This window comes from Eptesicus fuscus, chromosome 1, assembly GCF_027574615.1.
Source record: "Eptesicus fuscus isolate TK198812 chromosome 1, DD_ASM_mEF_20220401, whole genome shotgun sequence".
Classification (NCBI taxonomy): Eukaryota; Metazoa; Chordata; class Mammalia; order Chiroptera; family Vespertilionidae; genus Eptesicus; species Eptesicus fuscus.
Genome location: NC_072473.1, coordinates 12,580,935 through 12,596,970, shown reverse-complemented (window position 1 = coordinate 12,596,970; position 16,036 = coordinate 12,580,935). Strand labels below are relative to the sequence as shown.

The 16,036-nt window shown below is 36.4% G+C and overlaps 1 protein-coding gene across 4 annotated transcripts in view; it reads right to left on the bottom strand.

Annotated features, from left to right (window-relative positions):
- The window catches only part of CNKSR2 (connector enhancer of kinase suppressor of Ras 2), a 245,805-nt gene that overhangs the window by 27,261 nt on the left and 202,508 nt on the right, over nucleotides 1-16,036 (bottom strand). For all 4 annotated transcript variants that reach the window (XM_008154569.3, XM_008154570.3, XM_028129718.2 and 1 more), the window contains one exon: nucleotides 14,373-14,916. In XM_008154569.3, coding sequence (XP_008152791.1) covers nucleotides 14,373-14,916 — 544 coding nt within the window. The remainder of the gene's footprint in view (nucleotides 1-14,372; nucleotides 14,917-16,036) is intronic.

Sequence of the window (16,036 nt, the reverse complement as noted above, 5' to 3'; positions counted from 1 at the left end):
TTTGGATACCCGTGTCTTCTTCTTTCAACAGTATGCAGTGTTTTATAAGCTATAAGTTCTTCAAATAGTTTTATTTAATATTTATTTAATCTTGGTTCCATACAATGAAGCACATGCTATAAACCTTGTTTATTTTTGAAGGGCTAAATATAGTTTGTTGGTTTATTTGTTTTTATCTTCAGCTAGGTTAATTATTCAGTTGGGAAAGGTATTATCACTAGCTATGTGTTAAAGTCTTAAGGAACATGGACAATGTAGTTCAATGCTACTTTTCATTAAATCATACATTATAAAATCTTACCATGTATTCCCTAAAATCATAATAAAATAGAAAGCTTTCAAGAAATATCCTTTTTTATAGACAGGCAGCACATTTCTAGCACTGGTTACATTATAGCAAGATAATCTAATACACAAAAATACTCAGATGCACCCCATAAGCTTTTTAGAGCAGAAACTGGTAGTACAGTTTTATTTTCCTACCAAGACAATATTTTATATAAAAGAGCTTAACATGAAGAGGGTTGAATACAACTTGCTTCGATAATTTAAAGCTATAATTTTTGGGGGTGTGAGTTGGGTTACAATGTAGAAATAATAATACTTAGAACCACTGAAAGAAGTTGATCAAGGAATATGGCTGATCAGAAAGAGGAATCCGCTCTAAAAAAATAAGGTATTCTTATTTTGTTACCCTTACTAGAGTCTGTAAACAGCTAAGGTCTGTATGTTTCTAATATTCTATACTGGCACATTATGGTATTTATTGAGGGTTGCAAAAACAAAGGATTAAAAATCTTGCAAACTGGCCGAAACCGGTTTGGCTCAGTGGATAGAGCGTCGGCCTTTGGACTGAAAGGTCCCAGGTTCGATTCCGGTCAAGGGCATGTACCTTGGTTGCGGGCACATCCCCAGTGGGGTGTGTGCAGGAGGCAGCTCATCGATGTTTCTCTCTCATCGATGTTTCTAACTCTCTATCCCTCTCTCTTCCTCACTGTAATAAATCAATAAAATAAAAAAAAATAAAAATCTTGCGAACTGTCCTAATGAAGTCACCTAATTTTCATAGCTCTAGTTTTCCCATTATTTTTAGTATAAAAGCTGGCAGATCAGTTTCTATGAAACCGTATGAAGATGAAAAAATGTAATATAGCTTGAGCTCCAATACTTTTCGTTTGTAACCAATATACTGATTATAGAAATTAATGCATTAATATGAAATTAATACATATAAGTAATTGCTGTGCACATTAAAATCCTGATAATTTCATGTCTCAAAAATATAAAGAAATGAGTAAAAATCTATGTGGGAATCTAACATTCAACAACAGGAAAGAACTAAGTGGCACTCTAGACATGAAGGGGACTAGAAGAAATTCTGTATTTTGTTTATGTTTTTCTAATGGTGAGGAGAGGTAACACACAGTCAGATATGGATGCTAGATGATAAGAAATATGATTTTAAAACTTCAGACAGAAAAATACAAATTTTCAATGAGCAATTGTTTTTTTCTTTTAAATGAAATTCTTATAATACAACTGTAAACTGTCCCAATTAGCGAGGGAAAGGAGATACAGCTGAAGTCAACAAGAATGTTCCTTAGAAAAAGCTTTGGTTTAAGGAGGAGTTCTATAAAAGATGGGAAAAGAGGCTACTAGGAATTAGCAAGCAGAAAATAATACCAATTGCTTGTAAGAGGAGGCCAGGAAGGAAATATTCAGCTGAGACTTTTGAAAAAACTAAACATGGAGTTGTGTTTTTTTTTTTTAAATTAAAAAAAAGACAAAAGAAAGTAGAAGCATATGACTTCAATATTTCAGACTTTTTCTACATGGAGAAAATTCTTCAACTAGTACATTAAAAAAATAAATGCTTCTCGATATAAGAGACTACTAAGACCCACTTTGTGGTCTCTTTGAGGCAGTGGAATAATCTTAGGAACTGAATGATCTTTTTGAAAATTAGCTTAGGGCGACTGTCAGAATGCCCTGAACCTTACTGCTTCAAGAAAGTTCTCTTATTCAAACAAAAGTCAGCATGGGTTCTACAGAAAACACAATGATAATTCTGACATAGGAACATAGTGAAGTTTTAGAAGACATTGTGATTGGGAGTAGTTTCATTTTTAAATATCAACTGAAGGACCAACATGGATTTTAGACAAATTAAGTATTTTTAAATGGATTTTCCCCCCTGGACAGTAGCTCTAGGTTGGGAGACAAGAGGAAAGCCATTGGCAGTGTGTCTTGCATATGATGAAATTTTGCACGATTTCCATATGAATAAAGCACTGTAATATTAATTGAATGATATTACTAGTAGGTGAATCCAGATAAGGGTTTTGAATGACTGAATAAAATTAACATTTAAAATTTCAGATTGAATGCTGTAAAGCTCCACCATTGTTCCTTTTATCTTTAAAATGTTTTCTTTAAAAATGTTCTTTCCTTAATCAATAAAGCAGTGAAAAACAGAAAGGATACTTAAAATGTTGGAGGGTTATTCAACAATAGGAGGAATGATTGACATCATAGATGATAAGACAAATCATCTTAAGAAAGACTCTGGACTTTCTTAACAGAATTGAATACTGCTGGGTGAAACTTGAGAGATTAAAACTTTAACAAAAATAAATAGGAATAGTTGCATTTAGGTTAAAAAAATAAAGTAAGTAAGCGTGGGATGCGATTTGTGACTTGCTAACATTAAAGCATTATATGAGCCAACAGTGAGTAGGTTAAGCTAACGTAACATGTAAACAAAAGTATGGTGTCCAGATCACTGTAATAGTTCCAACACACTTGGGATGGGGACAATAAAAGGAAACAAGATGTACAGACGAGGGTAACCAGAATAGTGAATTATCTAGAATTCAGGTCAGAGATTTAAAGTTGAGGTGATTATATGCAACTAGCTCAGAAATGGGACAGCACAAACTGTTTGATAACACAATTCCATTGTATAGTTTTAGACATGTACAATGTGCAGGGCACTATGGTGAGATCAAAGGTGAAGTCAGTATATTGAAGAGAACCAAAAAACCTTAAGAGTTACAAGAAGCCATCAAGTTCAACTTTCCTGCTAGCTTGGGAAGCCCTGACTGGTAGCTGGTTTCAGTCCCTTCTTTTTTAAAATCTGCTTAATTATATTTTTATTAGGATATAATTACATTTTATTGCAATCATGCATGGGCTCAAGATGTGTGTGTGTGGATGCATTTTTTTCTCAGTATATTCCTCCCTCCCTCCCTCTCTCCCTCCCTCCCTCCCTTCCTTCCTTTGATTCACGTTGATCAAGGCCCTACTACATGTCAGGCACTGTACCAGATCCTGGGGAAGCAGTGTAGAGCAGCACTATGTTGTCTCCTGGGGGAGACACTTGGTGAAAGCTTGGTTAGCATTAGTCGAAGATGTGCCCTTAGAAAAGCCTCCAGCTGCTCCTGAGGATGTCAGATATGTAGGCTGTGGACCAGTCAGCCCCTTCTTAAATACTGAGTAACAGGGAGTCCACTAAACTGACAGGGTCATTTATTCCACTTGGGGGCAAATGCAATCATTGGAATGTTTTCCCTCATATCAGTTTAAAATCAGCCTCCCTGTACCTTATACCTATTACAACCTCTGGAACTTCAAAGAGTACCCTTATCCCTTTTCTACATGCCAGACTTTCAAATAATTGCTCTGTATTTTTCTAATTCCCAATGTCAAGATGCATAATTAGAAAATTTATAAGAAGTCAGCTTTTGTAACAATATAAGGAAGAACTTTTAAACTAGAGCTGTCCAACATGGAATGCCCTGTCTATGTGGGCAGTAAGCTCTGAGTCCGTAAAATATTCAAGCAGAATCTCAATAATTTTTCAAATATATAAAAGGTATTTCTGTCTTAGGTGAGAGGGTGAATATTTAAAAATCTAAGTTCAACTGTGAGATGGCTAATTATTATGCACATTTACATACATCATGACACATGTTATATGCCTACTCTAATAAAAAATAATTTGTCAGCTAAATGAATTCTTTACCTTAATTTAAATAATTTACAATGGGTTCTATAGTATTTATCAGAGAGAAACTACTTGCAGTAACACAAAGAAAAAAAGGTATTATATATTTAAAGAAGCATTCAAAGTTAAGGCTAACTTTTTTGTTGTTAATCCTCACCTGAGGATATTTTTCCATTGATTTTTAGAGAGAGTGGAAGGGAGAGAGACAGAGAGAGACACACACATGGATTGGCTGCCTCTGGCCAACCGAGGTACATGCCCTTGACATGAATTGAACCTGGGAACCTTCAGGGTCTACCCACTGAACAAAATCAGTTAGGTCTAAAGCTAACTTTTGATTAGTTATTTAGCAAAGCTATTTTGGCATTTGTACAGAATTATTTTTGGAATGGTAAACATCTTTCACACCTTTCCTATCTCCAGTGCTGAGGCACAATCCTTCTAAATAGGTTAATAAAAGATCATCATGAGACTTAGAACCCAGGATACTAAATTAAAAAATGGCTGCCCAGCCACTGTGGAGAACAGTATGGAGTTTCCTCAAAAAACTAAAAATGGAACTCCCATTTGACCCAGTAATCCCACTCCTAGGAATATATCCTAAGAAACTGGGAACACCAATAAGAAAGGATATATGCACCCCTATGTTCATAGCAGCACAATTTACAATAGCTAAGATTTGGAAACAGCCTAGGTGCCCATCAGCAGATGACTGGATCAGAAAACTATGGTACATCTACACAATGGAATACTATGCTGCCATAAAAAAGAAGGAATTCTTACCATTTGCAGCAACCTGGATGGAATTGGAGAACATTATGCTAAGTGAAATAAGCCAGTCAATGAAAGAAAAATAACACATGATCTCATTTATGGATAATAAAGAACATTATAAACTGTTGAACAAAAAGATAGATACAGAGACAGTAAAGCATCAAACAGACTGTCAAAGTACAGCGGGAAGGTTAGGGAGAGGTGGGGGAGATAAGAGATCAACCAAAGGACTTGTATGCATGCACATAAGCATAACCAATGGACGCAAAACTCTGGGGGGTGAGGGCATGTATGGGAGTAGGGTGGGGGTGGCAATGGTAAGATATGTACACATATAATACCTTAATAAAAAAATGAAAAGAAAAAAATGGCTGCCCAGCAACTACACAGGGTGTAAAAAGATGATAGAGTATGCGTTGAGAGGTGGGGCTTATCACTGTCAGGATTGGCAGAAGGTCTGTATGAAAGCCACACTGATTCCAAGCTGTTCTTCCTCCCTGTTCTTTTTAGAAAAGGCATAAAAAACCTTGTGTGCTGGCATTGTTAAAGAACAAGGAGAAAGCAGCTAAGATGCTTCGAGGTAAAGGTATAAAGTTTGAGTTTAGTCATATTGAAGATATAAACTCCTTTCTCTCCCTACGAATCCTAAAGTGAATGATTGCTTTAAAATATACAATTCATAAGTTATAGAATAGACTCTAAATTAGTCCAACTACAACAATTTAAGGAAATAATTATAGCTAAAGTAATCAATAAGATAATAGATGAAAAAATTTGGAGGTCTTAAATGAATAGATCTTAGACATTAAGTCAATGTATTGTATGAATGATTTATTAAAGTGCATTTATCAAAATGAATAAAACTTCAGATTCAAAATCATGGAAGACTAGGGATTAACAATGTGAAAAAAATATGTTAAGGTTAAAATATCCCATAAATAGATATTCAAAATACAGTACAATTTTCTCGATTTGACACTTTGCTAATGTTAATAGCTTTTTTCTGATAATCAAATTCAATATTAGTTGTACTAGAAAATCAGGAAGCATGTTTTTGATCATCAAGAAATATTAATTTATATAATGAGGTTTAAATATTAAAATTCTTTTTATGACCAAGTGTCACTTTTGCACTTAAAATATATAGCAATGGGCACTTTCTCCTTATTGGATAACATATTACTGAGCGTATTTTTCCATTAAAGGAAAACTTTCAGAGTATAATAAATTGAGCTATTAAGAGCAAATATGAGAGTTAAGATGATAGACTATCGCTAAAGATAGGAACATCTGAGGGGCCAGGAGAATGGAACATGTGAAAACACTGCAAAATATAAGTAAGGGAGATGGTTTAGTAGAAGGTTTAGTGTTCTCTAACTTGAAGTCAAAAGCCACAGGTAAACTCTGACCACCAGACACAGTGGTTCTGAAACTCATTCCTGAATTCTGCATTCTTGATTTTGAAAGTTAGACTTGCTATGTTTTTTGGCTCTGGCTTAGCTGTTCTCACCACAGAGCTTTGGAATAAGCTGGCATTATTGGAAGACCTCCATAAAGAAGGCTGGCCCAAATCCATATGACACAAAGGTATGAGGCAGGTAGGCAAGGAGCGTTTGATGAGAGAGAGAGAGAGTGTGTGTGTGTGTGTGTCTGTGTGTGTGTTGTGTAACTGTGCATGCACATCCTTTGTCATTTCTTTTCACATTTCTCCTTGCTCCATTTTTCAAAAGATCAGCAGGTAACTGCTGCATTTGCTAGGGTGATATATGCTGGGTTCTGAGGTGACATGTGAGTTATCTTACAAGACTGTTGCTTGTATTATAAACTAAGGTCACATAAAAAATACCGCAGAGGTAAAACTCTAACTGAAAACCAACTAAACCATACCATACCTTTCTACTCACATTGAGTTATAGGAAAAGAGTGTATGAGGAAAAGAAATTCATACAAGAATTAAATTTTAAAACCTGAACTTTTAACAAAAATCATCTCTGGAGAGTAATAAGGAGAGAAGGTTGCTTTTTATGTTCATCTTTGTTTTATTCATGTATTCATTCATTTATTTGTCTGTTTAGCAATAAGCAATTTAATACTTTTCAATTGAACAACAAAAGAAAAACATATGGGGAAATTAAAAATTTCCAAGGTATATTTTATGATACAATCCTATTATGCCTTAACCTACCATCTTCTGGTAGTTGGTAAACACAGGAGGTGAATTTAATATGTAGAGGGGAAAAATAAGACATTTGTGACCTTCAACTTTCTCTAGCAAGAGTGCCCAATGTAAAAGGAGACAGAATTTAGGACAGGTTCTCATAAAATAAGCTAGAAAGTGCTCCACTGAGAAACTGACAATATGTTATTAATAATCTGAAGAAAATTGGTTTGCTTTTTTGATGTGTGAAACAGTACGAATAGTGTAGCAGAACCCTATCATCTTTCTTGGTAAAACAAATTATAAGTCATAACTTGTCTTTCTGTACTAGTGAGGGGTTGTCATTCTTTAATGCAAGCTTTAGTTCTTATCTGGCCACATCTTCTGCTATGCAACTCTGTAGCATCAAGAATACATTCTTTTGCCTTTAAATCTGGCTTCATTACTTATTAACATTCCTGAGATTATTTTCCTGGCTGATGCAGGGTTATTTGTTATTCACTAAAGTACAGGTTGCAATTTCAACATGTTTTACAAACGTATCAGAATGAAGCTAGACGATGGGTGATTTCCCATGGAGGCAGCCTTTCTTCCACAAACTTCAGATTTTTAAAAATATGTTTTTATTGATTTCAGAGAGAGGAAGGGAAAGGGAAAGAGAGATAGAAACAGCAACGATGAGAGAGAATCATATATCAGCTGCCTCCTGCACGCCCCCTACTGGGTATCGAGCCCACAACCCAGGCATGTACCCTGACCGGGAATCGAAACGTGACCTACTGGTTCATGGGTTGACCACTCAACCACTGGGCCACATTGGCCGGGCCATAGGTTACAGATTTTGATAGGAAAAACAACTTCCTAGGTTTGCTGGAAGATATGGTTTCTAACAACGAACTGGTTATCTCACATGCTATATTCTTGTGGCCTTCATTTTTTCAAATAGGAGTGAAATAGGCAGGAAAAGAAGGCTTCCAACAATACAGGAGGTGACTATAAATGAGCCATAATACAAAGAGCAGTCATTCTAGTTATTAGCATCCCAGCTTTGTGGTTCCCGATACGAAGAGGGTATGCTGAGCCCATGCAGTCCTGTCCTTCTCTTCACAAAATACCCCAAAGAATTTTGCAATGTTTTAGTTCCCATTTTTGTCACACAATGGATAAAACAATAACTAGCTTTAACTATTATATAATTAATGAAATAGAAAACAATTGGTGGCAAAAGGGGCTAGCCACTATTTATTCATTCGCTCGCTCACTCATTCACCTACTCATTTATTCATTCAATAGTGCCTGGCCTACCAGGGGCCATATACTATCTTAGGCACCAGGTGTATGAGATAGGAATAAAATCCCTGCTTTTTAAAAAACATATTCTGGTGGGTAGAGATGGAAAGTAAATCAGTAGACAATATTTGATATTATACTCAGAGTGATAAAACTGTGAAGAATATAAAACATACCAGAGTAACATACCAGAGAATGAATAGTGATGGTGGTGGTAGTGGTGGGGGAGGGATAATCTGGGTCAGACTGGGTTGTCAGGGTGGGACTCTCTGAGGGGAAAATATATGAACTGAGACCTGAATGGAAAAATCTATAAATACATATTTCAATAAATATATATAAGGTTAGTGTTATTTGTAATATAAGGTTCCTTTTGACTTCCCAAATGTCCAATGTCAAATGGGAAAGGAGTAGTGAGTGGTAAGAATGTGAAATGAGGGACATTTTTATTTGAGCTCCTAAAGCAAGGCTAATATATTATGTTGAAACATACAAAATTGCTGATATTTCATCATTTTGATCTACAAAAACATTTCATTTGGTTCAATTCAATAGCTGGAGGTGAACAAAGTTAGGTCATATAGTCAGGTAAATGTTATTTACTGAGGTTTGTCAGGACCAATTCACTACTTAAGTATTATAATTGCCCTCTTTGCCTAAATTCAAATCTGCATAAAATCTACATAAGTTACATAATGATAAAACATTTATTGGACAGACTTACAGTGTGTCAGGTATGGAAACTGTTTTCTGGCATTACCTCATTTAATCCTCATATAACCTCATAAGTACTGGCACCACACGATTTAACAATGAAGACACTGAGGTCTAGAGGTAGAGTGACAAAACAAGAATTTGAACTGAGGAATATCTCCGCAGACTGTATTCTACGTTCTGATCACTTAGTGCTTATAGGAAAACATGCTTATTCATTTAAAAATTCAACAGTAATTATATCTAACTAGATATATGTTCAGTTATCTCATATTTATCCCCTTTTAGATATCTAGCATTTTGTTACGGCCAAGACTTAAATGATGTGATGTGGTCTAGGGTATGTGTTTGCATATATATTATCTACATCTATCTATATCTATCTATCTATCTATCTATCTATCTATCTATCTATCTATCTATGTGTGTGTGTGTGTGTGTATATATATATATATATATATATATATATATATATATATATATAGTTTTCAAAGAGTGAAACACTGAACAAATTATTTGAGGCTATAACATATATAACAGGAGAGAGTCTCATGTAGATAAGCAGTTTGGTACATATCTTTTCTTTATGATCTTAAAAACAAATCAAGGTTATTCTGAACCATTCAAAGTCATTCCATTTCCCTTTCCATTTAAGCATGGGCATGTGGTGCAACCTTGGCCAATGAAATTTGGAGCTAAATCTCCCTGAAGGATCTAGGACGTTTTCCTTGATTTTATAAAAAGGACTAAAGATAGGACCTGATCTTTGGCTGTTTGGATGCTATCTTATAAGAAGTGATGCTTGGAGCTGTTGGCATTACAGAAAAGTTAACTGAGAGTCCTAACACTGCAGAGCTATGCAATTCACTCCAGAATAAACCCACCTTTGAATTTCCTATAAATAAACATGATAACATTTCCTTATAATTCAACCCAAAAAATGAGGGAGGTGAGATTAAAAATCCAACCTATAACCAATATCAGAATTATGGCTAGAATGGATAGACTCTATATCTGATCTTTAGTGTTTTATGTCTTCCTAACAGTTTTTCTTCAAAATCAATCAATGTGGTATTAAGAGAATATTTGTTTACTACTTTCTAGATTTTTCTGTGTTCTTTATATATGTAACAAGCCAAGAACTATACCCTTAAATTTCACAAAAGTGGCATATTTAAGGTTCTCTGCTATTCTTTCTCTAACTTTAATGAATGCCTTTTTATTCCCAATGCTTATATATCTTTTTCACCTATTCCATTTAAAGCCAAACTATAATTTAAGATATTGTTGATGATTATACTCTTCTAAATTCTTTGTGCTTGTTCATAATTTATCTTGACAATAAATAAGACCATAAAAAGTACTGCAATATTTTTCTTTATTTTCAACTTGCTCCCTTTTCCCTTTAACACAATTTTATACTTTAGAAATATCTTCCCCTTGCCCACACACTTCCTACCTGAATGTTCTCAAAAATAAAATTCATGGCTTTTAGAGACTCTTCAGGAAATTACTCTAGGACCCTTTAAAATGATTGAAGAGGATTAATCTATCTTTTTCTGCACTAAATTGGTAGTCATTATCCAGCCTCTCAGCCTAGATAATTTAAGATATTAGGCCACGGAGCTGCATCTTTTGTGCAGCTCTTATGTTGCCAATGCTGTGCAAAGGATGTTATATTAAAAAAATAACTTTAAAATACATTTCTCTGCAGATCTAAATTTGAAAGCATCAATAAACATCCTGACCAGATAACCTGAGATATATTATAGCTACCAGGTAATGGATTTTATCCACCCTCTTCCTCCCCATCCAAGCTTCCTAGGTTTTGCTTTAGATTTCTAAAACCACGCTAATAAATGTGTAAATTAAGTGAGAATACTGGTAGGTTATATCCAAGGTAATAAAAAAGAGCACATTATAACTTCATCAAGTATACGGAGGCACCGAGAATGTACGGAATACTCTTATGAAGGCCAGGAGGGAAATCAGCAGGATCAAGGGATAAAGTTTTTGGAAACCTCATCTAAATTGCCTAGCATGGCAAAGGAAAGAAAACCATTCCAGCAGACTTCAAGCTGCATTAACCAAAACAGTACTTTTGTGTTATGACAGATGATTTCAGAATGAAAAAAATGTTTATATTTTGTCCCCCACTTTTGTGATTTACACTCCTTGAAACTTGCATAGGTTGACATAATTTATAATTTAATTTAACTGAAGTATTATAAGTCCCGTACCTCAGTAAGTTTCAGAACTGCTAATTGGGATAATAGGAAATTACTTGTCTTCTTCCAAATGCCAGCGAAGTAGGTCAGGATAATTAATATGCAAGCTGACTTTTCAGTCAAAGGAAAACAAGACAGGTCTCATCTGTGTACTTTTAGTACCATTCATCTTAGACTAAAATGAGTTCATCCTGAGAAAAATCAGTATGACAGTTAAATAACTGAATTTTAAAATAAGACAAAAGGTAGTTCAATCAGGAGAACACAGATTGAAGTCTGTTCTAAAGAATGCTAAATTTCACTTCATAAGCAGATCCAAATTGAATATCTATAAGGAACCTGAAAAAATAATCTAAGCCACAGATTTAGGTACATCTTGCTTCTTAGATTGCTTTGTAAACTCCTAAACACTATGTAATATGTTATATAGAATTAAGTTAAATATAAATGATAAGAAAGGGATTTGGTTGATGACAATTCTTCACCATTAAAGCAGAAGAAGAGAGACTGTATTTTTATATTTTATCCCCCATTACTCCTTCTGCCCATCTCCTGACACTTCTTATTTTCTAATTTCTTGATAAACCGAGAAAAACGTTTGGAGCTGGAGACATGAAACTTATTTCCTCTGCAGGTCAGTACTTGATTAGTGCAGATTCACTTTAGTAGGTCAAACCGAATGCTGACCTGGAGCAGGACGGTTAGTACCACACAGCTGTTGGACTTTGATTCTAATAAGCACGGTTGCCTGCTGACCCGTGCAGTGGCATAGTGAGTGCTCCGTATTGGAGGGCATGCCATACATCTGAGGCTGATGGAATGGTCACGGCTTCTTTCCCTGGTATAATTTTTACTCTGTTGACATAACGCCAAGCAACTTGATTTGAATAAGCAGCATGGAATATTTACTCCTAATGGCCAGCCCAGGGCAGTCATGAACACAACAACCCGTAACTAGACCTTAGAGATTCTTTTGAAAACACATATTTTAGAGCTGATGTTTCCCAAATGAAGGGTTCATCAAGTTGTACACTCCAAAATATTAGAAACAGTAATGCAGAAAAAACATCATTAGGAAGGCGAATATATATTCCATTAAATAAGAAGCATTTTTCTAGGCAAGCATGAAAAGCACTGCTCTGTTGAGGATAGTTTGAAGGACACTGGGACATCAAGTGGCAAGATCTATGGAAAAATACCCGGAAAGAAATGGGGCCGTGAAAGATAGTACACGGCCACCTTTGGAGAAGCAGGGCTGACTGAAATAGCATGAACTGCCCCACAATATTGAACCACAAAGTCCAAATGTGCAATACCAAATTTCCTGACACACTTCCTAGGGCTGTTCTGTGTCATCACAATTATTCCACAAAGAGAGAGTCCACTGAAAAAGATGGAAAGTAGTACCGAATAACTGCCCACTTGAGTTATTTGGGAACCTGAAGGAAAAACCCCCTGACTTAAGAGTGTGTCTATATGGCTAAAATAAATCAAATCAACAAAACAGCAAAAGAAAAAAAAGAGACAGTAGGAGAAAAAAATTGAAATCCATGTACCTAGAGATGCTCTGTGGGCTACTGAGGCCTGAAGGAAGGGTGAGCACAAGGGCCGGGCTTTCAGATTCTAGCACATGCGCTTTGTGCTGGTAGTATTGAAAAAATCTGACATAGTTATAGCAGTTGTGTAGTACCTGGATGACAGTTGATATGAAGTTTCTAACTCACCTTTAGTTACATTTTGATAATTATCTTATTAAAATGTTTTATCATGTTTGCCAGAATTCCTACAGAGGCCTACCATAGTTCCTAGACATTTCTGCTACAATCTCTTCCATGATCTCTAGTAAATGTTAATGTTCCGAGGGCTTGGCAGGTAATTGATGGTAATTACCTTTCTTGTACCAACCGTATACATTCTGTAATGTTCCTGATGGAGATTATGGCTAAACTATACTTTACATGAAAACTGGTTTAACACATGAACTTTATTATAAGAAACTCATATTTGATGGTATAAGTCATAATTTAATTTCCACTAAATAATGCAATAAAGAACCACTCTATTTTCTTGTTAATAATCGCCAAAGGACCCTTATTTGAAATGAGACTCTTGGCCTGCTGTTAACCTGTGAGCTTTTAGTTATTTTCAGTCGTGATGAAGAACTTACACAAATATATCCTGTAGTCAACGTCTCATGTACTCATGAAATGGTCTGAAGGATGAAGTCTGTTTGCATCCTTTAAAAAGAGTAGTCTCATGCCCTAGTAGAACCAAATTAGTAACTGTGGTTTCAGCAACAATGGCTCAGGTTATATGCACTAACTGGCTTAGACTTCATTTTGAAGAAAATGATGTAAACAGGTTTATACTATTTCTTCTATATTTTGGGGGGTATTTAATATTCGAGATTTATAGCCAGTCCTAGATTTTCTTTTTAAATAACTAAGTTATAGCTGTTTCCTTAAGCTAGCATAGGTTTCTGAACTGGTGTATAACATTAGTTATAAAAAGATGCTCGGTATTACATGGTGGATAAAAAACTTGATAACTAGTAAACATATTCTTAATTCCAACAAGACAGAGGGTTACTTAATTGACTTGTCTCTCTTAAGAGTTGATTCATATAAATTGAAATTTGTAATCAACATCCATATTAAGAAAGTAAATGGATGCTTTTGGCAAATTGGTTTCTAGACATAAATTTGGCTAAGTTGATAGAAACACTAGTGAAATTTTTTTCTTGGAAAAACTTGGATTTTAAAGTTGTGTGTGTGTGTGTTCACTTACTCTTTCAGTCAAGGTTCTGTGAACACCCTCCTTGAAGCATTTATAGTTTCTTAACACAAACTTAGGGGGCAAAAACTGTGGACCAAAGGATGATGCATGCAAGTGAGAAGAAGTGGCTAAGCAGAGGAAGATAAAGAAATGAATACCATTGACCTTAAAAGGCCATAGATAATTGGAGAAAAAAGTTATTTGCTCTAGCTATGGGTATCCTGGGATATAAGTTTCATCATTCATCTTTTCCCCACAAGCTACTTCAATTCTGAAAGTAGGACACCAAGGGATACCTAACTTCCTATGTAGCAAGACCATTATTTTAAGAAAAAAGGGAAACAGAATTCTATTTTCTTAAAATAAGAAGTTTGAAAAGGTTAGGACTCTGTGTATACAGGCTAACAATCTCCATCAACATACTTACTTTTGTCTCCTATGTTTTCCCCTGCTGCCTCCCCTTCCTCCTCCTCCTCCTCCTCTTCCTCCACCTCTGTGGGTTGCACGTCATCCTGCGGGTCACAGGCACTAACCGGCGCATTCAGACAGCAGTGGTTGAACCCGCTATCTCGAGGCAGAGTAAAACTTCGAGGCTTGCCCCCATTTCCATTTAACACTTGCATCCTCTCGCTCTCGGCTAAGGGGTATGGCCCATAGTGATCCTGCAGGTGGCATTTCTGAGTTGGAAGGGTGGACTGCCGCCTGTGCTCTGGGGACAGGGCCGCGGAGTCAGAGAAGACAGAATCCTCCAGAGGCAGAGTCTGAAGATAGTGTAATCCTGAGCTTGTCAGGGGCGTCTCAATTAAATCCTGCCAGGAGCGGCGCTGGCTGGCTGTCTTGCGAATGGGGGACACCGCACTGCTCCCAGTCACTTCCTGACGAAACTCCTCATGAGAGGACTGAGACTGAGAGGTCTCTGTGGAGGAGAGGCGGCTGTGTTTTGCTTCCACATAAGGACTGGCGCAACTCATCTGTGGAAAGGAGCCTCAGATCAGTCTCGACAGAAATAACAGACCACTTCTATCACCAAGGAACACATCAATTTCCACTGGGCAACATGGCTAGTTGAGAGTTAATGATTGTCAAGCTTTCACACATTTCAAAGTTAGGCCCCAGCTGCCATTTCATGAGACTGAGATGTAGAGGTATTGAAATGCAACTATTTATACCAGGCTCTCATGAAATATCTGACAAATTAATGCAAAGGGTGAGTGGGAAGAGATCAACCAATGAACCTGTATGCATATATGCATGGCCCGTGGACACAGACAATGGGGTGGTGAGGACTTGGGGGAGGGGTATGGCAGAGGGCTGGAAAGGATTAATGGGGGGAGGGGAGGAAAGGAGGACCTATGTAATACTTTCAACAATGAAGATTTTTTTTTACAACAACAAAAGTACAAGACAATATGAGTACATATGTAAGAACTATCCAGCAACTGAACAAATAATCCAAGGTTTTAAGATCTGTGCACATTTGAAATCCTGAACAATTGTTGCCAAATTCCTATTTCCAGATCTTATGGAGCTTGGAGATGAGTGTAAGAAGAGAGACTTTGGGATGTGAAAACAAAGTGCCTATGATCAACAGAACTCTTCCTCTTCTTCACAGGTGAATGTCTGCTCCTATGGGTACCACAGCAAAGCTTTATTCAATTCTGGGGCATTTTCTAGAGTTAAAAATGTAGGTAGCATGAGATTATACCCTGATAGGGATTAGCATTTCCCTTGAGCACAGGCATTTCAGGGTACATAAACACAAAAGAAAAATGGAATATTTTTATCCCTGAAATTTAAAGTTTGGGACTATATGTTACAGTAAAAAGCACAGCCAAGAAAAAGAACTGGAATCAAGTGAATGCTATAAAAGACCTGCAGGCACAGTTACTGGAACAAGCCTTATTCTAGCTCTGGGGGGCTAACAGCCCAGCCCAGGCCCTCTTCTGGCAGGAGAAGTCACATTTGTTAAACATGATCATCACAAATGGGGCCGAGGACAAGCCTGGCTGAAGGGAAAGTGCATGCCGCCCCTCAGGGTAAAGGAGAACTTATGTGGCATTTTCTGTGGGCAGTTTATATTCTCATGCGTTA